At 47.6% G+C, this 24,696-nt stretch overlaps 1 protein-coding gene across 2 annotated transcripts in view; it reads left to right on the plus strand.

Annotated features, from left to right (window-relative positions):
- The first annotated feature begins 771 nt into the window (after window positions 1–771).
- CCND2 (cyclin D2) overlaps window positions 772–24,696 on the plus strand; it is a 36,501-nt gene continuing 12,576 nt past the window's right edge. The window contains exons 1-4 of one of the 2 annotated variants that reach the window (XM_074901844.1): window positions 772–1,464; window positions 3,083–3,298; window positions 5,784–5,943; window positions 15,579–15,709. In XM_074901844.1, coding sequence (XP_074757945.1) covers window positions 1,270–1,464; window positions 3,083–3,298; window positions 5,784–5,943; window positions 15,579–15,709 — 702 coding nt within the window. In that variant the 5' untranslated portion in view covers window positions 772–1,269. The remainder of the gene's footprint in view (window positions 1,465–3,082; window positions 3,299–5,783; window positions 5,944–15,578; window positions 15,710–24,696) is intronic. The other variant, XM_074901845.1, reaches the window with a different exon arrangement.

The following is a 24,696-nucleotide window of genomic DNA, read 5'->3' on the forward strand; positions in this document are numbered from 1 at the left end:
GCGGTTTTTCTTCCCCCCCCACCCCCCCTCCCCAATCCAAGCCCACTTCTGTGGCGCCCGGACCGGGGAAGGGGCGGAGGGGGGCGGGAGGGAGCGTGGTCCTCGCACGGCCCCGGGGGCCGCCGCTCCGCGCCCGCCCGCGTAGCTCATCCGCGGCCGGCGCAGGGTAGCGCCTTCCCCCCTCGGGAGCCTCCGCTCTGCCGTAGCAAGCAGCGGCAGAGACTTCGCAAACTTGACACAATTTGCAAGCGGGGAGAGACGGCGACGCCGGCGAAGTGCGAGGAGGGTGGAAGTCGCCCGGTGCAGGACGTAACCCCTCGTCTTCACACCACCCCCCTCCACCCCCCAGCTAACCTCTCTCCCTCCTCCCTCCCTCCCCCCTGCGTTTCCTAGAAAGTTGTATCAGTGTGGCCATGCAGCGCTAAAACGGTTCGCCTGCTCGAAACGCCTCTGCGCCGGAGGAAGTAGCATGGTGATACGGTTAGATTTCACCCCAAAAACGCCACGGAACCCCCCAGCCTTCAAGGAGCTTTGGGGTCTTCCTCCGGCTTTGCTGTTAGGCTGCAGCTAGCGGGGAGCTCTGTCCCCCTCCGGCTGCAGGTTAAGGGGGTGCAGGAGGGGGGGAGTGGGTCAAGGGTTTGGGGTGGGGATGGACGGGACGTGGATGTGGCACCCCGCTAAACCCGGGCATTTCATCCTTCGCTCCCATCGTCTCGGTGGGTACCAAGGGGGACCCCATAGTTTCTTGCAATAAGGGGAGGGGGTGGTGTTGGGGGGGAGTAGATTGAGACAGGCTCCCGCAGAAGTGTGGAGCGGATTTCATTTGGTCGCTGGAAGGAAGAAAAAGAGAAGCTGTCATTTGTGTGTGTGTGTGTCCCTATACGAGGGCCTCCTGGTTCCTTGTTAGCTTATAGAGAAAAAAAAACACAACCCAACAAAAACCCGCGTTTGATGTTACATCTGACCAGCTGCTGTTCTCCATAATAACAAGAGAGAGAGCTGCCTGCCCTGGCGAGTTGCGTCACTTTGCTTCAACTTTAGGCTAGAAATCAAGAGAGAGCGAGAGACGAGTTGCAGGGGAGGCAGGAGCGAGCTGGAAAGCCTTGCCGTCTTCCTCCCACCCACCTACCCCTCCTCCTTTACCCCTCTCCTTTCCCCACCCCCTTTCCCCCCTCAAAAAAAAAAAAAAAAGAAAACCAAAAAAACCAACAACCCACACCACCAAAAAAAACTTTTCCATCAGAGAAAGAGGGAGATCTCTTTGGAAACATGGAGCTGCTGTGCTGCGAGGTGGATCCCATGAGGAGAGCTCTGCCTGACCCAAACTTGCTCTACGATGACCGCGTTTTGCACAACTTACTAACCATAGAGGAGAGGTATCTGCCCCAATGCTCCTACTTCAAGTGCGTGCAGAAGGACATCCAGCCCTTCATGAGGAGGATGGTCGCCACTTGGATGCTGGAGGTTCGTATCCCGGCGCCTTCGCCCGGCTCCTCGGAGAAGCGGGGAAGGGGGGGGGGGGGCAGAAGCACGGCGGCCGGTTCCGGGCTCCCCACCGCGGGCAGCGCCCCGGCCCCTCGCCCCCGGCAGCTTCTCGCCCCTCGGGTCGCGGTGGGGGTTCTTCTTGTGTTTGTCTCCCCCCCCACACTTCTCCTCCCCCGTCTGAGCTCACCCGGTGCGGGGGGGGGGGGGGGGAAGGGGCTCAGCGAGAGCCCACGGGGGAAATCGCCCCTTCCGGGGGGGGGGGCTGCTGCAAAGTGGGGTGCAGGAGGGAAGGAAACGACGGGGGCGGGGGGGGTGTGTGTGTGTGTTGGAAAAGTCATTTGCAATTAAAAAGCAAAGAAAAGCCGCCTCCGGCTGCGGGCGGCCGGGAGCGCTGGAGGTTGAGGCTTTTCTGGGAAAAGGGAGCAGCGCCCGGGGCAGGGCGAGGGAACGGGGGGGGTGCCCGGTGCCCCCCGCGTTTTGCCCGGCGAGGATTTCATGCCCACGTATGCAGTGGTGAGGACGTGCTTTTTTTTTTTTTTTCGCCATGTTGCGCTGCATGCAACTCTGCTCGGAGGCGCCGAGCCCGTCTTCCCTTCCCCCCCCCCCCCGAACTCCCCGCTTTCCAAGAAGGGGCTCAGAAATGCCCCCCGCTGCTGCGCCCCGGTCCCACCGGCCTGGCGGGGGGCTGGCGAGAGGCCCGAGGGGGCGACGAGCCCCCCCGTCGCCCCGGTGCTTCAGGCGGGGCGGCAGCGGGCCCAGATCCCCGCAAAATCGCCTGCCTTTGCCCTGGCCCCACCACCCATCATTTGCCCCTTCGGATCTCCTTTGGGGGAGACTTTTCCCGGACCAAACCCCCTGGGTTGGAAAGCTCAGACCCCTCGCTTGGTTTTCATGTATGATTTGTGCTTTTTCTCCCCCGCTCCGATTTTTGGTAAATTTTTGAAAGAATTTTTTTCGCTCGCTCCTGCTAAAAGGAGTCAGGCTGCTCGGGCTCTCTCCACCCCACCTCGCCCTCGCTGTGTCTCCGTCCTTCCCCCCCGCCACCCCACCCCACACCCCCCCGGCCGGATCGGGGGCGCAGGGCTGGGGGACACCCCCCGGGGGAATTTTTGCAATTGTCGGAAACGATAGGGGAGCGTCCCGGGGTGCCACCGATACCAAAACCGGGACCCTTGGGGCAGTTTGAATATTTTTATCGATTTTTTGAAAATATGACGAAATCAAAAAAAAAAAAAAAGAAAAAATTGGGTCGCAAAAAAAAAAAAAAAGTCGGAGGCTGCTCGCTTTGCTGCTGGATGGGGCTTTTCGGCTCTGCCACACAGTGTCTTGAATTCATTTCTTACTGAATGAACTAAAGGAATGTGAAAGCCGATTGACAGCCTTCCCAGCCTCTCCAGAGATCTCCCCCTCCCCCAAAATTTAGCTCCCCGGGAAACAAAAATAGCAGGAGCCATAGCAGGGAGGCAATGGTCTGTTTCGTGGGATCACTCATTTATTTATTTTTTCCTCCTTGTCTCTTTCTCTCTTCCTCCTCCCTCCCCCCCCCCCCCCCCTCCCCTCGCCCCATCCTCCCTTCCCCACGCTCCTGCCTTTGCAGGTCTGTGAGGAGCAGAAGTGCGAAGAAGAAGTTTTCCCTCTGGCCATGAATTACTTGGACAGATTCTTAGCTGTGGTGCCCACTCGGAAGTGCCATCTGCAACTGCTGGGAGCGGTGTGCATGTTCCTGGCCTCCAAGCTGAAAGAGACAATCCCCCTCACAGCCGAGAAGCTGTGCATATACACGGACAATTCCATCAAACCCCAAGAGCTGCTGGTAAGCAGCCCCCCCCCCCCCCTTCCTCACCGGCAGCTCTTGCGCTGCCCACCTCCCCTTTCTCACCCGGCGAACCCACCGTGCTTTTTTTTCCTTTTAAATCTCACCGTTTGCCACGTGGGTTCATTTATTTATTTATTTATGCATTCAGGGAATGGTGCAGAAAGTGTGAAAGACTCGGAGAGAGGGGACGGCCCCGAAACTGCGAGTTGGGGGGGGGGGGGAACACACACACACACACACACACACACACACACACACACACACACACGAGCGGGATCTCCCCGGTTCTGGCCCCGCCGTGCTGCCTTCGCACCCGCCTCATTTCGGGGGCACGACTCTGTGTGTGTGTGTGTGTGTGTGTGGGTGTCCCACCCGCTCCGTGGGTGTCCCCGTCGGGGGGGGACACACACACACGGACACACAACCTCGGCCGGGCACACGTGCGCGGGGCGGGCGGCGCGGGGCGGGGGCGCCACCTGGCGGCAGACACGCGACGCCGGGTGTGACTTCATCACCCCCCCCATCATCATCACCATCATCACCATCATCACCCCTACCCTGACGGTAGAGGTTGGGGACCCGCGGCCTCATCACCCCGTGGCTTTTGCGAAACGCGGTTCTGCCCCCCTACCCCACGCTGAGGCGGGTAGCGTGCTGAAAATTCCGCACGAGGCGGTGACAGGGCGAGTTCGAGGTCAGTTGGGACATTCAGAAACAGAAAGAATCAAAATTATTGAAGGGAATAATGAATGCAAAGCGCTTGGTGGTACGGAGCGGCCAGACAGGTGTTTGCGCCTCGGGTGGGACGTGCGTTGGGCCAGGCGGCTCTGTTCTGACAGGTCCTGGTGAACGCGCCCAGGTGGCCAAATCCCGGGAGTGTTTTTCCTGGAAATGCAGTGGGAGATGCCCCTGGAGGGAGGGCTCCGGGGAGCTTCATGCTTCTGGAGAGCTTTGCACTGCAAACCCTGCCACGGCTGTCTCCGACACGAGGTGTCCCGCTGGCGGTACGGACTGGTGGGGGAAGTGCCATGATGCGCAGCGACCGTGCCTGCCTTTTTGTGCCACGTGGGTTTAAGCGTGTGTTTTAAGTGCTTCCCTGTATTCAGTCCTCTAGATTAAGTGCTCTTCTATACCCAAATGTCTCATGAGTTATGTTGGGAAGATCAGTTCTTAGTTAATGTAATTGCCGTTAAGTTCAAACATTTTACAGCTTTTCTCGAAACAGAAAAAAAAAACCAAAAAAACAAAACAACCCAACGTCTGGTTTCTGGGGCCTTTTACATACATGAATGTGAGATTTTTCAGGCTATGGAGGGCTCTGTCATAATCCAGCAGGAATGTCTGTAGGAAAGTTAACTTGCTGTTAAAGCGGGCATTTATTCAGAGAAACGACGGCAGAAATGGCATTGTGGGGTCCATGTTTATGGTTTCTCAGCAACGCTGGTTGACGTCTCCTCGGCTGCAAAATTAAAGGACTTTTTTTCGACTTGCCAGCTCTACAAGCTTAGCTGGGGCTCCCCGCCACGCTGGGCTCCATCAGGCTCACGCATCATCAGGACTCAAGAATCAGTGCATGGAATTTAGTTAATAGCTAATAGTTGATGCATGAGGCAGAAACGAGTCCAAGGCCTGAGCTTTGTTCACTCTGCGGGGCATTGTAAGGTACTCAAAACTGACGTTAAATGTTGAAGTGTGAAGGTGTAGCCCTGCTTGAACCCCATGGCTGGACCCATTGATTAGGAACCATTTCTACACGTAATCACATCGCAGGGAACGGCCGGTAGTTACGTACATGCCCAGGCTCTTTTGATTTCAGTGGGAGTTTTGGGTGTGCAAAGAATGCGGGATTGGATCTTACATGATTTATTGGCAGATAATTTACACAGGCTACTTCTTGGCTGTATTATGTGCGTTTCCTTTCTGCAAAGCCTGCCTTGGAGTACTTTAAGCACCATCAGATTTATATGCAGGAGCTTTTGAGTACAGTTTTGGGAGAGAATGCCATCAAGCTAACTTCCCCAGTTTAAAAAAAAAAATTAGAATGTATATCTTAGGTTATTTTTGTGCATGGCTTTTCTGAGAGCTTTAAATGGCTATAAAGTAAGGGCTATAGCCATTTAAAAGAAGTTACTAGGAAAGGACCACAGTGACCTTGGCAATATCTAATTGCAGGCTAAACTTTCTGGGTGGGCATTCAGCACTGGATACAAAAAAAGTAAAATCTTGGCAGGAGCTGCCAGGTCTCATTATTTTCAGTAGAGCTTGACATTTCCAGTGTTTTTTTTTTTTTTTTAAAAAAAAAAAGAATAAAAAGAATAAAGTCAACAACTTCAAAGCGGTAGGGTCATATGGAAAAAAATGTTTGAGCAAAACCAATTTAGCAGTGATATAATTACAATCGGAGAAATAAGCAGAGCGGGTTTTTTTTTCGGGCTTGCTTATGGCTTTTCTTCTCTTCTTCCCTCTCCGTCCCCCCCTGCAGGAATGGGAGCTGGTGGTGCTGGGGAAGTTGAAGTGGAACCTCGCAGCCGTCACCCCGCACGATTTCATTGAACACATCCTAAGGAAGCTGCCTCTACCTAAAGACAAGTTGCTTTTGATCCGGAAGCATGCACAAACGTTCATTGCCCTTTGTGCCACAGGTAGGCCAAGGTGCCCCGGGTGCGCCCACTGCTTGTCGCGTGGCTGAAAGGGCAGGTCAGTCACTGGTGGGACAAAGGCTTTTCATCCCCCCCTGACCTTAGGTGATGGGGGAAGAGCGAGCGGCTGAAATCGGTGCGACTGTTTGCCAAGGGCATTGTGAATCAGGCCCTGAAGTGGTGTATAAACAGAATTCTTGCAGTCGGGAGCTGTAGCGCACTTCTGTCCTGCTCCTACCAATGCGTGTGGTGCTTTTGCAGTGAAGTCTGGCTTAGACTGTACGGTTTTCTACTTTGCCCGTTCACTAGTTTTTTTAAACGGCCACAGATAATTTGTAAGGACAGATGGGGGAGGACAGCCAAAATACTAGAAGCTGTTACGGCACATTAGCCCAAAATGCATCGGGCTAACGTACGAAATTAACGTGTTCGTAAATTTTTCATGAACTGGATGCTGTCCAGATAAAAGGTAAAAATTGCCTTTTAGCATGTATGTGATGCTACCACATTACTGAAGCACAGGGAATGACAGTTTAAAAAGTAATGACTTTTTTTAAAAAACATCTGGATTCTCCCTCTAACTTCACTCCAAGAAAGCAGTGAAACTGCTCTGTTTCGTAGGAACAGTTACACTCCCCTTTTGTCGTATATTTGGCTGAATACAGTTTCTGAAGATTTAGAGAAGAATAATTGCTTCTGTGGAAGAGACGCTTTTAATTTATACCTGTCTGCAAAACGCTGGGTTTTGTTTGGGGCTTTTTTTGTCCCCAGTGACTTTTAGAAAGTAAATGTACTCTTAATTTTCATCCAGAGGATTAACAGTTAGAAGCTAGACCTGGAACAGATACACAGCATGCAGTGTTTTCCGGGGATATTATCAAGTAGTTTATGGCCAAGTGTTGGAATTCACTACGGTTTGACATACCTAGTCCTTTGTGATGGGAACTGTTCTGCCTGCGTGTTTGCACAGGGGGAAGGAAGAAGGGCTGCAGCTTTTGGCCATGGATGTCTGCTGCTATGCCTGCTTCTTGATATTTGAGACGTAGTGACTGCTTTTACAATGTAGGCCCATTTTTGCTACCTCAGTTGATCTGTTTTAGAGAATCTTACATGGGCTGTGTCAAGGTAATTGACTTTTTTGTTTACCAAGATGCTCAAGCTCTCCGTTCTTTTCCTACTTCTGCGTGATTGTTTTCAGGCAAAAGACCACAAAACTCAACAGAAATATTGAGCAAAGTCTGTAGGGTCACTCTGGGTAATTCTTCAGACATTTCTGGACTAATTAGCTTTTTACTGTAGGATTAATCTGTTACATCATCTTTGCCTTCTTTCTTTGCCTTCTCCCCTTAGCCCTTTTTCTTCTGAAAAAGATGGTCTTTCCCACGGACACATCTGGATCCTCTCAACACAATTAGCCATCAACCTCCAACCTTCCAAACCAGACCAGTCTTTCCTCTCTTTTGTTGCTTTCACCTCCTACAATGGTGTTTTGGATTGTTTCTCTTCATCCGAGAGAACATTTTCTTGAGTGGCCTAGGTTTCATTATGATTTCACTTTTCAAATTCTGGTCTGTAATCCTTTGCGCTTGAAGTTTTCCATCTAACCAAACCATTGCAGGACTGTGGGCCATGAAGGAGTTTCCAAAGTCCGTGGCTTCTTCCAACTTGTTTCTCCATTAATTTCTCGGTGGTTAGCTCCATGCTTTACTAGTCAGTTTACTGAGATCCTAAATCCCTTTCTAACCCTTAGCCCAGTCATGGTTGTCTCATGTGCTTCCCCTGTGTGATCTGCTTCTCGCTTTACGTGTCTCCAATGCCTGAACCAAAGTCCTCTATGTAGAGCTTGAAGAGCCAACAAGTCAGAGTTTCTTTTCTTGCAAATGAAAGCTGTAACTGACTGCGTACAGAGCTTCCCCAAAGAACAGGGCACCGTGGTGCTGGCTGTATATTTTCTTTTCTTCTCGTCCCATTTTCCACAAACCACTGTGTTGGCATTTAGTTTTGAGGAGGACTCACAACCCCTTGCAGTTTGGAAAGCAGAGGTCTTACCCAAGCCCTCATTGCCAGTTTTCTATCTCATTCCCAGTTTACTAACAAGCTACTGCCCCCATTTGCATTATAGAAATTTTGTTTTTACTACTGTATTTCCCCTTCACTGCCACTCTTCTCGAAGTCATTCTTACCCTCCTTGGTGAAGAAAAGCCCCTTCTCTTCAGACTTCCATCCAGATCCAGTTGTCATTTCCTTTTCTTGTCCTATTTGTCACCAGTCTCTCATCGGTCGCTGTGTTTCTTCTTTCCTTTTCTCCCTCAAAGCTTCTGCTCTCCGCCAGCTCGGGTTAAGCCTGGCGTTTCGTTTCCCCATTTGCCTTCTTTCAGCAATATGACCTCTTTTGACACGTGGCTGCCTCTTCCCTTGCCCTCTCCATGTGAGTTTTTAGCCCGGTTTTGACTCTTTACTGTTACCAGACCTGACCTCCCTGGCTGGCTAATGGCTCTGGTCAGGAGCACAGGAATGAATCTCTTTTTATTTACTGATTCATCTCAGTGCAGCTTTCTCTGCTCTCAAGTATCCTTTCTTCTTTAGTGTATCGTACAAAATCTGGTGTATTTTGAACTTTTTTCCTCTAGCCTGAGTTCTTCTTCACCAACTGTTCCATTTTAATTTCCCAGCAAAAGCGTTATACCAGAAATTCCCAAGTGTTCTCTGCCTTTACAGAGATGGCTGTGATCTCAGTCCTGCAATACTTTGTGTCAGCAAACATAGCGGGAAGAAACGATTAACAGTTCTGGATATCTTGTTGGATGTGTAGGATTACTTTGATATTCATGTCTATTTGCCTTTACATTGGAACGTTACGCGAAAGGAGGTGATAGTTGATTCTTTTGTATTTTCCTCTCAGTCATGTTTTATCATTTTGGCACCCTCCCTGTTTCTCTGTCTTTATTTCGAGCCCAGTTTCTGAAACAAGCTGCGTGGATGTAAATCCACAGTCTCTCCCCAATCCTTGCGGTGATTAATGATTCACATGAGCATGACTGAAACTGGAACGGATCCCTCTTTGCCCTTGGTCCCATCTGAACATAGAGCTACTGAGCAAGACAGAAGCTTACACCCTGAATAAAAATTTTTCTTTTCCCCCTGCCCTGCGTTTGCAATGCTTTCAGGAGCCTCCTGGAAGGGCCCGAAAGCGGTGTCTGCCTGCAGCCCATCCCTGGCTGCGCTGCCAGTGCTGTGGCCGTGCAAACAGGGTACTGTCATTAAGCAAGGGCTTGATCTCTTGTCTGGGAATTGCCCATGCATAGTCCAGCTTTCTTCAAGCTGCCTCGCTCACTGTACAGTAAGAGCGTAGAGATTGACACGCGCTGGCATAGCCTAGTCTGTCATGATGTCATTTGTTTTCTCATCCTGCTGGTGGTTCCCTGTGCAAGCTAAAATCTCCTTCAGAAGTCTTCTGAATTTTAAAGGCACTAAGAGGCTGTATCTGGAGCCCTTGTCCTTAAAATATAGCTTGGCAAAATTGATACTTGCTGTTTTTTCAGCATGGGAGGATCCTGTTTATCTGTGAGGCCAATGGAGATCGTCCTTTTGCTCTCTGGGATCATGTCTGCAAAGAGACTAAGAAAGAGGAGGAAAATTTCGGCACTATGTCAGTTTTGTACAGTGTGCCAAACCTCTGCCCACTGTTTCTGGGACATTAATCATCTACATTTGAAAGCTGAGAAGGCTTTTTTTTTTTTTTTTTTAAACTTCTGGGCCAAATCCTGGGTCCTTACTCAGACAGAAGTCCTGTGGAAGTCAATGGGAGTGTTGTCTGAGCAAAGACTGCAAGATGAGGCCCACAGCCCTAGGAGTGATCTGGAGGGTAACCACACAGAATGCTTTGTAACACCAAGAGGCGTGTTTGGTCCTCAGGACTCCTGCTGGGCAAGTCTACTGTGCAATCCTTCCCCTCTCCGCCAGTGTAAGAGTTCTTGGGCTCTGACCCTGCCGAGGATAAAAGTGTGATACGAGTTTTATTCGGGACCTGTTCTTTGCAGAGGGAAGGGAAGAAGTCCACAGGGGCTTCGTTGTGTGGATTAATCTCTTAGAAATAAAATACATCTTGCAAAGTGGCAGTGGTTGCACAAATACTTCTTGCGTGACAGAAGAAAGAATAATCCACATGAATTTATTGCCATACAAAAGAAGGCTCTTGCTTGTTCTTGGGAGAGGCAGCTCATATCAGTATATTGAGCTTTCCAGCCAAATGGAGTCACAAGAATCACGGAAGCTCCATCAACAAGTTAAGCAGGGCCTGGGGAGTGTTTCGTATGAGCAGACTCACTCCTTAAGTTGTTGAACCCATTAAATCTGGGAAGATGAGGTGGAAGGAAATGGAGGAAAGAGAGCCTGTGCTGATACAAGCTGGTGTAATTCCAGTGTTTTTTGTGTTTGAAAAAAAAATCACACTGACGCTGGAATTGCATTTGGATCAGGCAAGAATGAAATGCACTACTGATACTGTTTCCCCTAGACCTTTCTTTTAAACTTCGCTGGTTAAGTATAGATTCATGTTTGTCTTCATAGTACAGTCACTGGCTGGTTGAAGTTTGAGGCTGGGTGAAGTTTGACCATTATCTGTATGATTTTCTAAACTGTTATTGATGACTGTCATGACTGTGTTCTCCTGATGGAGGCAACATTATCTTTTTTTTCCTTTTTTTTCTTTTCCCGTGAGAATCATCACCTTCCTCAAGATAGCAGTTTCCAATTCTGCGTTTGTCACTCTGAAAATAAACCTCTTATCAAATTATAGAGGAGAAAACTGACTGTTAAAAAACCCCCGAGCAGCAGCCAGAGCAGTAACAAGGGTCATTGTGAGAAGGTAGAGTTCCCACCTGGCTTTGGCACACCGAGCACGTTCAGCCTGGATATTTGTCAGTGCTCTTTTCCTTCCGGCAGTTTTCATTTATTGGCTGCGAGTTAGGGCTTCCCCTTGCAGGACCTCTCTGGGTTCCTGCCTTCAGTTCCCCCCTGCTTTAGACTGACTGTCAACCTTGCATTTTCCTGGCTCGGAGGTAGTGAAGTCCACTCGATCAGGAGAGAGCCAGCAAAGCAGCTCAGCCACGGTGCGCAGGGTCCTAGAACCCGACCGTGGATTACGTGTGCCACACGTGAGCTCCAGTCGGAAAGCAGGCTGCAGATTCAGGGTACCTTGAATTTGCTTGATGTCTCTGGCTGGCAGGCCCAGAGGTGGCTGTGTTTCAGAGGGCACTGTGTCTTGTATCGGCTTGTTTTATTTCCAGTGCTGAAGTCGGTGGGGTTTGTGCAAGGTTGGTCCCTTGGTTTTAAGCTCCTTTAGGAAAGAGGTGATACTGAAATGGGGATGGGACGGTCTCTAGTTACTGTCTGGTAATAGAAGGTAAAACAAGCCCTGCTTTCTGACAACCCAGTATCTTCCCTTGAAGTGTTTGTGTGCTCAGGTTCTTGTAGACTACGCGTTGCTGCACTACTCCTCCGACTTTTTACTCCTCTCTTGTACTTTCCTGTGGAATTGCATAAATCACGAGGTTAGAGTCAGAGCCATGCCTTCAGTGCAGGCTCTGGGTGCCCATTAGCCGAGGTTGTACTTAGGTCCGCAAGGATTTAGCCCATAGCCTTGCTTTGGATGTCCAACGCGAAGGGCTTTTTATAAGATTCCTTTTGTAATTCAGGGTTCATCATCTCCAACAAGAATTTAAAGTAAAAGCATATGTTTCAGCTTCATGTGTTCAGGTCCTCTCTCTCTCCCCCTTCTATTTTGATTTGATCTTTTTTTTGTTTGTTTTTTCAGATCTCAGGGCAAGCTTTTGACTTAATTCTGGGGGCAGTTTTACCTGGGTGAAAACTGAGTGAGGATGGCAGGACTTGGCTTGTTGTCATGGGAGAAGTGGGGATAGAGGTTTATAATTGAAAATAACGTGTAAAAAGCTTGTTTTGAATTTCTTGATGGAATGTAAGAGACTCAGAGGGGGGTTCTGCATCCCCTCAGATACGGTACTTAATATTTATGCTTTCATTGCACCTTGACAAACATTTCACGTAGTTATTGCTTTGCTTGAATATGGAAATATGTTAATTACGGCCTTTATTCCGCTGCCTGCTCTTTTCCTCAGCCTTTTCTATTCAACCCTCTAGGTGGCCCAGCACAATGTGGCTTCTTTTCTTTCAATGAGCTCTTTCCACACTAATAGGGTCCAGGGTGATGTGGAGAACCATGTGCACAAAATTGGTGCACCACCCCCCATCCCTTTGTGGGCATGTCAGGTTAAATTCATATCAGCAGGAGGGTCACTGCCATGATTTTCAATAGCGCGAGATGAGGTGATGACTTCAGACAATGGCGCCACACTCTCCAGTTGGAGACACTTGCCTCACCAGTTGCAGTAGTTAATTAATATGCTAAAAATAGAAGCCAGTGATACAAATCGCTGCCTGTTGTACAACAAAGACTGGGCATGTGTAGCTTTGATAGCCAAGTTTATGGTGCTTGTTATGGAGGGAAGTTAGTTTAGAGCTAGAGGCAATGTAAGACTTTCTGGATGCTGAGCTTTAGTCACTCTGGGCCTCTGGCCATTCGCTCGCTGTCTCATTTGCATTATGAATGACATTAAGGGAACTAACAAGGTTATTGGGCATAGAAATGTTCTCATGTGACCCCACGTGGAAGCAGACCTACAGCAGTGCTAGTTGGCAGGGGCACTGTGGCTCTTTATTCAGCTTCCTAGGAAGACGGTTTCTGGGAGTAGATGTAAAATCAACCACAAGAAAACCAGCGTTGGGATAATGTGAAGGTCTTGATGCAAGCCCCTAGGACACAAGGAAGTTCAGAGGGCGGCCTGGAGCTGTGTCCTTCACTCAACCCGCTGAGCCTGGCCAGTGCTGAGCGTTGAGCGCAAGACGTGGGAGCTCCTTGTTGCTTGGGTCTCCCCACCAGCCACTCGGGTCTGGGTGAAACAGCTCCACGGTGGCTCAGAGACCACGCGTGAGGGTATGGGTCCACCCGGGCTTCTGTGTGGATTCTCCCTGCTGCTGGCTCAAATGTTAGGTGGGAGGGGATGGGGTTTGGTTCTCACTGCATCATAGCTTCCATGGGGACTGTCCAAACACCGGCAGAGTTTGAGTTGTTTCGCATCATCTTTTTCCTACATCTTCCCCAAAACTCAAGACAGAGAGGGTTAAATTATGGAAAGACCGTTGCCACCCATAGTTCCCATGCGTAAACTAGAAGATGCTTTGGTAAATCCAAAGATTAAATGTGGGAGTTGCTTCCCAATTTAGGGCCACGTTGGCTAAGTGCAGCTTCATTCACACCAATGCAAACACATGGGATTCTCAAACCCAAGCAAATGCAGTGTGTACAGGAGGAGAAACAGACCCATGGAGATGGAGTCTGCTTTAATTTTTCCCTTTTCTAAAGAAATTAGTGGGATTGCTGATGAATCACTCTGTGTAGATGAGAGCAGGTTTTGGGGATGGTAGGTCTCTTCCATAAATGTTTGAACATTCTTCAATTTTATAGATGTTTGTTATTTGCTCTGTGGTCCAGGAGGAGACCCTGGACAGTCATGCAAGCACATAAACATTTGTAATCTTTATAAAAATCTCTTGTTATCTGAGATCAGCCGTTCCTGCTCTTCGCATTGGACTTTCTGAACTGGTGGCCCAGTGATCACACTTCTCCTGTGGAGCCACTAGCTATCGGATCAACCCACAGAAACGAGCTACTGCAGGTCACCCAGAGCCAAGTCATGGGGCCCTCTGGCAGTAGCAGTGAGTAAGAAGAGAGGCAAAATGATATATAAAAAAGGGCTGTTTTGAGGGCTTAAAATCCCACCGTATTTATGGCCTGCTCTTGACGTCTGGTCCGATGATAAGTGCAACCACAGCCTGAGGCACTGGGGGTAGGGTGGGCTCTGTCTAGAGTGCATGTGCTCTGCATTGGGTAACCTCTTCCCATTTGCAGGCTAGATGGGGCTAGTCCTTGCATGTGTATGTATAAATCCACGTGAGGCAAATGTGAAAGTGATTTTGATCATGAAGGTGCAATTCCTACCTCGACATGTGCTGAGGTCAGTATCCTCAGGGCTGTGTCGTGCACTGATAAGTAGGAGTCAAGGTTCTCCTGTTGACTTACTCATTAGTGAGGGCAATGTAACTTAATTTCCAAGATCATCAGTTTTCCTATGTACAGTGGGTTCTTACTAATGCAATAGTGCGTAATTATTATTTTTATAATAATGGCAGTCCGTATTCATTGCTCCAGTCGGTGGGAGTTTGCTCCTTCAGAAGCGTTTGTCAGTGTGATGCCTGCTGAGCTCCCCTGGCAGGAAGGACTTTCTAACTTCTAACATCTCCCCTCCAGTCCATCCTGATGGATGTTACAACTCGAGTGCCATTCTTACCCGACTGCTTCATTCCTCGTGGTCCAAGGGACATGTTCCAGCCTGGAGAAGAACATGCCGTCTCCACAGCTATTGCAGTATCTGCCAGCTCAGTCTGGGAGGCTGAGAACAACTCTCCGTGTGTCTAAAACTTGAGTGGTTATGCAGACATCAACAGGGTTACAGAATCGGTGCTAGCTGAACAGAGAGGACTTGGGGTCTGCCCTTAACAGAAGGACAGTTTTCTGTAACAATCTGTTTCTGTAAATAGACTGAATATATTGATTGTGGTTTTTTTCGTATTAGGTATTACTTGGGTTTTCTCTTCCTTCTCCTCCAGTCCCCCCAGACAAAAACTGGTAGAGAAGGGTTTGTTAATGAGTTATTGTTGAACCAAAGAACTTGCAAACCAAGTTTCATTTTAGGAAGATACCAGTGAGCTGGAAGATCTCCTGGAAATGGTATTTAGTAAGACATGCCAATAAACCAGTACCTATGGCAGTATCATATACCATAAAATTGCCTTATAAAGGTCACAAGAACATGGAGCTTTATTTTCATTTCTCTCCTGATCTCCACAGATGTGTGAGGGGAAGTTTTGAAATGTATTTTCAACTTGTTGATTAAGGAATAGTAGTAATGACAAATGTTATCTTTGTTTTTTTCTTTGATTACGTAGCTATGGGCTGTAAGTGTTCTCACTTCTAATTGCAAAGGTGGTAAAGATGAACGGTTAATTAAAACCTCTTTCCTGGACAGGTCTTTAAATGCTTGAGTTAATTAAGTCTTTAAAAACTGACGTGACTAAAAATCTCAGTTTGGTCCTTTGTGATACCTTGTTCCAGTTAGTTTTTGGTTATACAGAGAGCTCTAATGTGACCGAGGCCCAAATTTCTGACATAAATTACAGAAAGCCTCCTTCTTCTCTTTCCTTTTCTTTAAAACTAGGGAAAGACTGTTAAAAATTGTCCAGGTTTACTTTATGCATCAGTGAGAATAAAAGACCGAACCGCATTTCCATTTTAATTCGCAGATCTGTTACCCCTCCTTTGACTGCTTGTGATGAGCAGTGTGACTAATGAGCTCCACCGGACCAAAAAGAGTGGCACTTTTCCCTTTCTTCTACTTCCCCGTTTTTTATTCTTGGGTGTGGTTTTTTTATGTTGCTTGCCTCTGATGTTTTGCAGCTTTTCTCTTCTGGGCTTGGACTAATTCCCAGATCTGTTCTTACAGATTTTAACTTTGCCATGTACCCACCGTCAATGATAGCAACTGGAAGTGTGGGGGCAGCCATCTGTGGCCTTCAGCTCGATGACGGGGACAGCCTCACGGACCTCCTGGCCAAGATCACGAACACAGATGTGGTGAGTGTCCCGCGTTTCTCTTCTCCTTTCACTTCTGAGGGAACGGTGGAGAACCGGGCCACCAAACCTGGCCTGCTCCTGAAAGGCCAGCGGAGAGAAGGAGAGAGGGCTGCTCCTGGGTTGCAGGCGTGGACCTGGCACCTCGGTTGTGGTGCTGTGAATGTCGAAAGCTCCTTGGCTTCCCAGGATCCATTTTGATTTGTGCTTTGTTCAGCAGCTCCGTGGGGAGAGCCTGCTCTGCCCGCCCTGGCTGATGGTCAGGCGTGCTGTAGGGGGGGAGCTGCCTTGGGTACCCTCCTGGGCGATGGGGCGAGCAGGCAGACACACCCCCGAGGCATAAGGTAAAGCAGTGTTGTGCGCTGGTCCTGTGTTTGCAGCCTTGAAGCTGCCTTTCTGGCCCTTGCTGAGGTATCATCTAAAATTCCTTGGCTTGGAGGAAGTGAATAATGAGCTAATCCTCCAGCCCTGGCACTGAGACAGGTGCAACCCAGGCTGCCTGGGGTTTTGTCTCCAACTTTGCTAAGCTCGTCTCATGAAGGGCTTTTCTTGGCTTGTCAGAAAGTCCCGTCGTCGGTAGGAGAGGTGAATGGGATAGCATTTCAGTGGTGCTCAGACTCGCTCAAAAGTGAGTTTTCTGGTCTGGGGTCAGATTCTAGCGGGGACGTCAGAAAAACCCGAACCTGACAGCTCAGCAGAAATCTGAGGGGACTGAAAGGAGCACTTAGGATGCCTTCCCTGAGGGCTGGTGCCTCTCCCGCTGCCCCCCTGTGTTGTTGGGATGCTGCAGGGAGAGCTTAAACTCCTGCAAATCCAGACCACTTGGTCTGTGGATAAACAGGAGCTTCATCTCCTGCGAAGCTGACGTGTTTTGCCATGATGAAAGTCACTTGAAAGAAAATGAGTGAGGCTTTCTGAAATGCAGGTCACTAATAAGATAGCGGTTTTTTTACCACAGTAAGTATGTAACTGATACCCAAAGTATCAGTTCCCAGTGCGTCATCCTTAACGTGTGCTAACTATAAAGCTTCTTACTGCTTTTACTCTGCGGAGTAAATACACTGTGCAAGTATTAGGTCTGTGATAACACTGTCAAGAGAAGGTTTGTTTTTTCCAGCCAACATTCTACATTTTGGTTAAAAGGGAACCGTCCAGTTCAACAAAAAGGGAAGAATTTTGGTATTTCTTTTTTTTCTTTCAATCAGACTGATCGTAGTTTTCAAGTGCAGTTCTGAGGCTTCCCATTCATTTGATTGGAACTGGGTTTTGCACAGAAACAGGAACGTTTCCAATTCTGAATGTTTATAATGTAAATCAAGCAGCTGCAGAAATGTAACATACATTTATTCCAGTGTAAATGAAAATTCTATACAGGCAATTGCTCTTTTGGGTCTGTTTTATAAGTGTGGAGAAACAGAGTGGTGATGCATTACAGTAAGCATCAGGAATGTGCAAGAAGAAGTATCCTCTATAACAATTCAGACTGCACGGCCTGGTGCAAGTATTACACAAAGCTCATTTGTACAGTTGTTACATTTAGGCTGGGTAAATCCATTAAGTTTACTTCGTTTATGTGGATAAGAAGAATTATCTGTTATTGATACTGATATTGGCAGTTACTGGCTGAATTAATTTTTCTCCTTGGATGTTTGTGTGGCTGGATGTAACATGATGAGTTTTGGATGCTGTATCCAGCAAAATGTCCAGGAGGACTCTTAAGACAAGTGGGCAGGTGTGAGAAGGGCATTAGAAACCAGGTGGAGGAAGATGAGGATTTAGAGAACGAGTAACATCTTGTTAGCGAAGGTGCTGTCTTCAGCCAAGGTTGTGTATATCCACAGAATCAGGAAGACGATGCTAGCTGCTAAGAGCTTCCTTTAGAACTTGACTCCACAGAGTGTCTGAAAGGTCGGTGCCCCACCGCTGTGATTTTCCTTGCTACATGATGATGCCAGCTGAAGTTGGTCCTGCCCGGCCGCTGCTCATTTTCATGCTTGATTTTGCTTGTGTATGCCCACACAACCGTTCATATACTTGTGTTTCAAGCCCAGCCTGGAACTGATCCAACTTAAATAGGAGGGAAGGACCACTTGTTGTGTTGGAGTTGGGGGGTCAGGGGGGCTTGCTTGTTTTCTAAGCTGGACTGTTCACCGAGAACAGCCTCACAAACAGCTGGGAGTGCTGAGCACTGTAGCACAGGGCAGGAGATGGGCATGAGAAGAATTTCTGTAGCCACCATTGTCTGTGAGCTCGTTGTACTACAGCTGTAGAAATTACAGCCTGATGGACCAACTTGGTAGTCATCAGGACAAGGATAACGATGAGAGCAAGGGAATGACAGCATGGGGGTGAGGAATGGGAACACAAGTAGCCCTTAGGATGGCAGGGGAGGGACAGGGAGGCTTGTGGAGAAAGAGCATAATTGGAAAATTTAGGGGAACTTTCACAAGGTTGGTGCCTGCTTCTGCTGCTGCGAGGCACGTCCCTGGGTAGTCATTTGGAAGTCCTTTTTGAGGACAGAAGCAAGTGGTGCTCAGGTACCACCAAAACCCAGACCTAGAACAGTTAGCCTCAGCAGAGCTCATCATTTTGTTCCTGTGCCATCTGATTAACAGTGCCACCTTTCTGTCACCAGACCATGTTTCCCGTATCAGTAAGCTCCAGATAAGCTTCTGGTACTGCTTCCGCAGCATTTTGGCACTTTTCAGAAGGGAGATGCCAAGGTAGCCCTTGCTGGTGTTTGGTAGGTTTTGATCAATTGTATAGTAGCTGGATTCTGTCTTTCTGGAGATGCCAGGGAGTTGTCCAGGGTGGTTCTTCATCTCCCCTAACAGTTTCCCTGTGCAGTCACAAGGATCTTTTCCCTTCTTGCTCTTTTTCAGCATTGCCAGGAGGTTTGGGTAGCAGTGACAGCATGGTGCTGACGATACTTAAGTGAGGGCAGGCAAGCTCAACACATGGGCCACAGGGGCTACATCACTGGGACCTTGCAAAATCTTTAGCTTTGCCTCTATTTCCTGGTCACAGGGAATAGCATTTCCCTCCCTCACACATTATTTTTGCCAACAAAGAGACTTTGAGCATCCCTTTCTGTTGCAGCCCTTGCTGCAGCAATCTCTTCCTTAGTCACCTTTCAGTTGGGTTGTTGCAGTTTGTGCTGTATGGGATCACGTTCGGAAGGTCTTCCCAGGCTTTGCAGAGCTACTCCTCACCGTCGGGATCACACCCATGGGTTTTCCTACTGCGCTTCTCCGTGTGTTTCTGTCTGGTTTCAGGCTGGTGCCTTGCTGCTTCACCTGTGAAGCCCTGCTTGAATTGAAATCCCAGCTGACGCTTCCCGTGCTCAGTCTGCGTACTAGGGGTGTTTGTGAAGGCTTGTAGGGATAGAAGAAAAGTCCCAGTAGGGTGTCTTTCTGGTGGAATTTTCTCCTTGGTATGGTAGAACCCATGTTAATTGACTTTCCAAACATGTTGCAGGCTTACTACACACAACGACATTTGAGGAGGGCTTTTTTTGGTGTCTTGGGAGTTTTTTCTGGATTCTCTTCATTCAGTACTTATTGATATAGACTTAAAGTTCATATTCTTTATTACAGGAGATACTGAAGCTTTCTCAGGCACCCCAGTGCTTCTTAATGTAAGGCTCTTTTACGGCATCTTGCAGTTCGGACAGACTTTATCTCTTGTGCTGAATTTTTTTGTCCTGATTGTTTCAGTCTGAAAGAAAATACCTGCCAAAACAGCTTAGTAGTTCTTAAGTGGTTAGAAAAAAAAAAAGATGGTTTTTGCATTGAAAATTTATTCATGCCTTTCCTTTGAAATTCAGCAGATAAGGTTTTGTTAGAAATGTGCTTTTTGCCATCCTCGTGAAAATCTTCCCAGATTTGGCTGAGCTTACATGGCTTTGGAAAAAAAAAATCACTCTTCCCAAATAACAAAAAACTCTTAACATTTTACAATTTTAACATTAAAAGCTCAGTATGAGCGAACAGTGTCTTGCAGCAGCAAAGGCCAACAGGATGCTGGGCTGCATCACCAAGGCATCGCCAGCAGAGATAAAGAAGTCATTATCCCGCTCTACTCAGCGCTTGTCAGGCCACACCTGGAATACTGTGTTCAGTTTTGGTCCCAGATGTACAAAAAAGATGTGGACAAGCTGGACAGGGTCCAGAGAAGGGCCACAAAGATGATCAAGGGACTGGGCAGCCTGCCATGGGAGGAAAGGCTGAGAGAAGTGGGTTTGTTCAGCCTTGAGAAGAGAAGGCTTAGGGGAGACCTTATCACCGTGTTCCAGTATTGAAGGGGTGGCTACAAAGAAGATGGAGACTCCCTTTTTACAACAAGTTGTGTGGAAAAGATGAGGGATAATGGGTACAAGTTACTCTTGGGGAGATTCTGACTGGACACAAGAGGAAAATTTGCCACAATGAGAACAATCAGCCATTGGAATAATCTCCCCAGGGAATTGGTGGATTCCCCAGCATTGGACACGTTTAACATTCAGCTGGACAGGCTTCTGGGCCATCTTGTCTAGACCAGGCTTTTGCCAAGAAAGGTTGGACCAGCTGATCCTTGAGGTCCCTTCCACCCTGGTATTCTATGATTTTACTGATCATATCTCCTCTCCAGGAGTCTGTTGGCATTGGGTAGACACAAGCTTTCTTCCCCTTGCTCCTGATCTCAGCCCACAGCAGCACAGACCACAGAGGAGAGTCTTGGCCCCCACTCAAGACAAAAGGAGCTTCTAGATAATTTAATCACTAAAACATTTAAGTCTTTGCAGAAGTTAGAGGTGCTGTCATTTTTTTCAAGATGTTTCCGTTGTCATGGCAGAGGTGGCTTTAATTCATAATCTGTCTCTTGCAAGCTTTGAAGTCTCAGCCCAAGCAAAATTGGCCCGAATTTTTAACTTGGGCAGAATTTTTCACTAGCCAGCTACTTGGAAATGGGAACAATATTTTAGTAGAAACTTTCTCCATGACTTTTGCATGAGCAAAATGCGAAAGGGCCCCAGACTGGAAATTTTAATCCCACGTGCTAAAGCAAGAGAGAGAACAAAGCAACTGAAAAAAGGATCTCAGAGAAGTATGGGACAGTCCTAGCAATAGGTGGTAATATCAGCTTCATCTGTAAAATATATTGTTGGAAAAAAATGCACTGGCTAGCTTGTGTAAGAGTTAGCCCAAGGCTGTGTTAATGAAGAGTAAAGACTATTGTAATATATTTTACGCTGGGACTTAATTGAAGTTGAATGAACAGCTTCAGTTCTCTCACTTCCCAATTTCTGCTGCCCGAGAGCTATTCTTGCAGCGACACAATTAATTCATCATCACTGTGTGAATGATTTTGTTTTCAAAGGGGAGTTCAGGGAAGAGGAAGAAATGAGAGCTCCTAGGCTTCAGGAGCATCACGTGGTGGAAAAGCAAGGGAACTCACAGAAGTTGTAGTTCTGCAGAGGAAAAACGTCCCGCCCCACCCGTGCCTCCTGGAACCCCACAGGAAATGGCAGAGAGTTGGGGGAGAGTCCTTCCCGACCAGAGGGTCCCAGGGGCTTCTGCTTCTTTTTCTTTTGGTGTGTGTGATCGCTTAGTGTGAAAACAGATGATGAGACTTACTTACTGGCTTTCCAAAAAATGTCACTGTCTGAGGTGCAGCATGAAAAATTTCATCTTCGAAGTTGCAAGCATTTGGAAATAGAGAATGATAATGAAATCCTGATGCAACTTAACTGCAATGAGCTTTTCTGAACTTTTACTGTTTTATAATGATAATTTGAGGGTGCTATCTGTTTGCTAGGAAATAGCAGCATAAACCAGGAGGTTGAAATGAGTGGAGTTATCTTAGGTTTACACAGGTGTGACTGAGACTGGAGTACGGCTATAATGTTTTCAATGGATGTTTCATTAAGAATTAGACCCATAATTTGTTATTAATAAACAGCATTTAATCTACAACCCAGCTGTTGGGTAAGCAAACAACCAGTGTTTCTTTCAAAAAACCACTGGTGTCAGCTATGCTTGTATGAATCCAAAGCAGAGCTCTGGACTTCAGACAAGATAGTACAAGGCATCCTTCTCAATGTCATTCTAGGGATAACAGTTATTTCTGATAAATAGCTGCCCTGGGCCATTTGGTGAAGGTTGAATCACAGTCTGAAGAGACAGTGACAAGAGGCTGTGCAAACCTCAGTTTCATTACTCCTTCCACCAACCAGAATAAACACCAGCGGGCTGCTTTTGGAGAAGCTGAGAAGCTCAGCAGCCTTACAGGTAGTGAAAGTAGCTTTGCATGGTATATCTGAATTGTCTTTTCTGATTATGATTGTCCAAAAGAGTCATTAAGAGCTAGTCCAACACAGCTTCACACAGCTCTGCAGAACGGGGATTGCATGTTCTGACCTGTTTTGCTGCCAGAGAGTGGAAACGTTTTCTTTGCTGTTGCTTGCTGGTGGACAAAGAGTTAACAGACCTACTCACAGGAAGCCGCCGAGCTCCCTGTGCATCTCTTGGTGTCATTGCAATGGAAAAATAAACAACTCGGGAAGTCAGGAATTTCCACAGCATCCCAGACCAGCACTCCAGTGCGCACAGTATCCTGTCCCTGGTGGAGCCAGATGCTTCAGAGGAGGATACGAACATCCCTGCTGCGGACAATTACGGGATGTGAGGAAGGGTAACTGAATGGGTAGGGCACGTTTTAAGACCTTACAATCAATATTCTGCTTTGCCACAGACCTGTCTTGGGCAAATCTATCTCCTCACCTCCTGTAAGAGCAGTGTGTCAGCTCGTTAGCCATGCGTCTGGAAACGGCCTCTCTGGCCATGCCTGGGAGCGTTCTCATAAACCATGTGCAGGGCATGAATGCCCTGGACTCCTGAGCCTTTCCATGCTCTGGTACCCCAGATCTCCTTGTGGAGGAAAAATACGTTCAGCTTTCTGAGAAGCTCAAGAAACTACTGCAGGTGTAGGTAGATACGCTCTTTTACCTGTTACAGAGCACTTTGGAACAGAATTCTGTAGGCTAAAGTCAGTGAGAATTAGGCACACGGCTAAGTTTTAAAGATAACCCTACTTTCAGCAGAAGGTTGTGTCAGGTGACCTCCAGAGGTCCCTTTCAACCTCTTCCTATGAGGCTGAGTGCACTGAAACGCAGAAGCAATTAGCTCATATTAAAAATGTGTTCAGGCTTACATCATTGACAAAAGCTGGCAAGGTTATATCCCAAATTAATCTGGTTACTAGCTGTTTGTGTAATGAACTCTGTAGCAATATAGCCTCCAGAAGGGCTGGCCCAGTTCGCTCTGTGAATAGTGAAGGTTGTATGTGCACATAAGGAGTATCTGCTTCCTAGAGCCCAGCTCTCAAGGTTGTATCTGGATGACAAAAGGAGTTGCCCTCCTTAGCATCAGCAGCAGGGGAAAGGTTTTCAGACAGAGCCAAAATGTAGGCTTCTACATGGGCACAAGTCCTTTTTAAAAGTCTGTTTGCAGATAGGAACTGGTGTGTATTGGGTGGTTTTGAAAATCCAAAGCATATTTAAGGGCCTGAGGTAGAAAGAAAAAAAGGAACCAAGCTTTTCTTAAAATCTTGTCGAAACAGCTGGCTGTGAGCCCTTGAAAATGTGGAGTCAGGCTGTTTTGAAGACTGGATCTATAATAAATGGCATTTAAAGTATCTCCGCTTAAATGTGCTGCATATGTCAGTGCTGGGATTTTTTTTTAATTTTTTTTTCAGAAGGTCTGAAAAGTCCCTTCCTAAAGATTCCTGCAAATTTCTGCCCAGAGACAAGATTCAGAACCACGACGCTCAAGAATTCAGTTTCTGTTGAGCCACAGTATAAAATCATGGAAATCTATCTTGAATGGATAGCATTTGAACATTGTCCCTACAGCACATACACCATTTATCCCTTCCTTTGTAGTGTTTAGGGCCTGTGGTTTTGGAACCAAGTAACAGGACTCGCTGTATCTTATCCTGCCTTATTTGTTGCAGACCGCATTTTGTATGCAAGGAAACAACAGACAAAATAGCCTCCAAAAGAAAGGAAGAATGAGATAGTTTCCTAAGTTGTCTTTGCCTGAGTTGGCAGCTGCTCCGCTTCATTCAGCTTTTTGTTCCCCAGTGAGTGCTGTGCGTGTGTAGCAACAATGGGGTGATGCAGTTACACCGCGGGCTCATGGCGGAGTTCCGTCAGATCCATTCATAAATACAGCCTCGGCTGGCGCGCTGAGGAAGCCGGGCCCCCGAGGAACCGGCTCCACAGCCCGACCATCGCTGCCGGAGGAGCTCACGGGCCGGCGATAGATAGTCTGCTCAGAGACTTGCCCCCGACCTCCGGCAGGGAACCCTTGCTCAGCTCATACAGCTCTGTATAACGCAGACGGATTGTCCCAACTTCTTTAAAACACCCTTTTCCACTCAGTGCTCGTGGCATTTGTTATAGCAGGGTAAATTCGCAGCTTTTCACAGTTGTGAAGTATACCTGTCAGACAGAGATTATCAGCTTGAAATCCCAAGTCACGTTACGCAGGGAGTTATGATTTCAGGCATGGCATCTGCCCCTGGATCACCCTGCCAGTGTTTTGGCTTTACTCTCACTTTTTCCAGTTCTGAAAACATTGTTCTCTCCTGTTGCTATGAGAAATGCCCACACGAGCAACAGGAAACCAGCAAACTGACTCTTGTAGCAAACAGTGGAACTGAATCTAGAAAGTACTGTTGCAAGTGCTGAAAAAATCAAAAAATTGCCGAGAAAAATGTGCCATCTTTCAGATGCTTAATGTTAGTCACCTTATATGTTGCATTATTACAATAATGTAGCAATAGTAAGTGGAGAAATTCTGGCATAGATGAGATTTTTCTTTTTTAAAGGGAGGTGTCCTTGCTAGTCTGCATGAAAAGCCCTTTGGAAGAGCAAATTACTATTTTCTGTACTTGCAGATGGAAAAACAGACATAGACACTTATCTGTAATTGATGCTCTTTGTTACA

Source organism: Athene noctua, chromosome 3 (assembly GCF_965140245.1).
Source record: "Athene noctua chromosome 3, bAthNoc1.hap1.1, whole genome shotgun sequence".
Classification (NCBI taxonomy): Eukaryota; Metazoa; Chordata; class Aves; order Strigiformes; family Strigidae; genus Athene; species Athene noctua.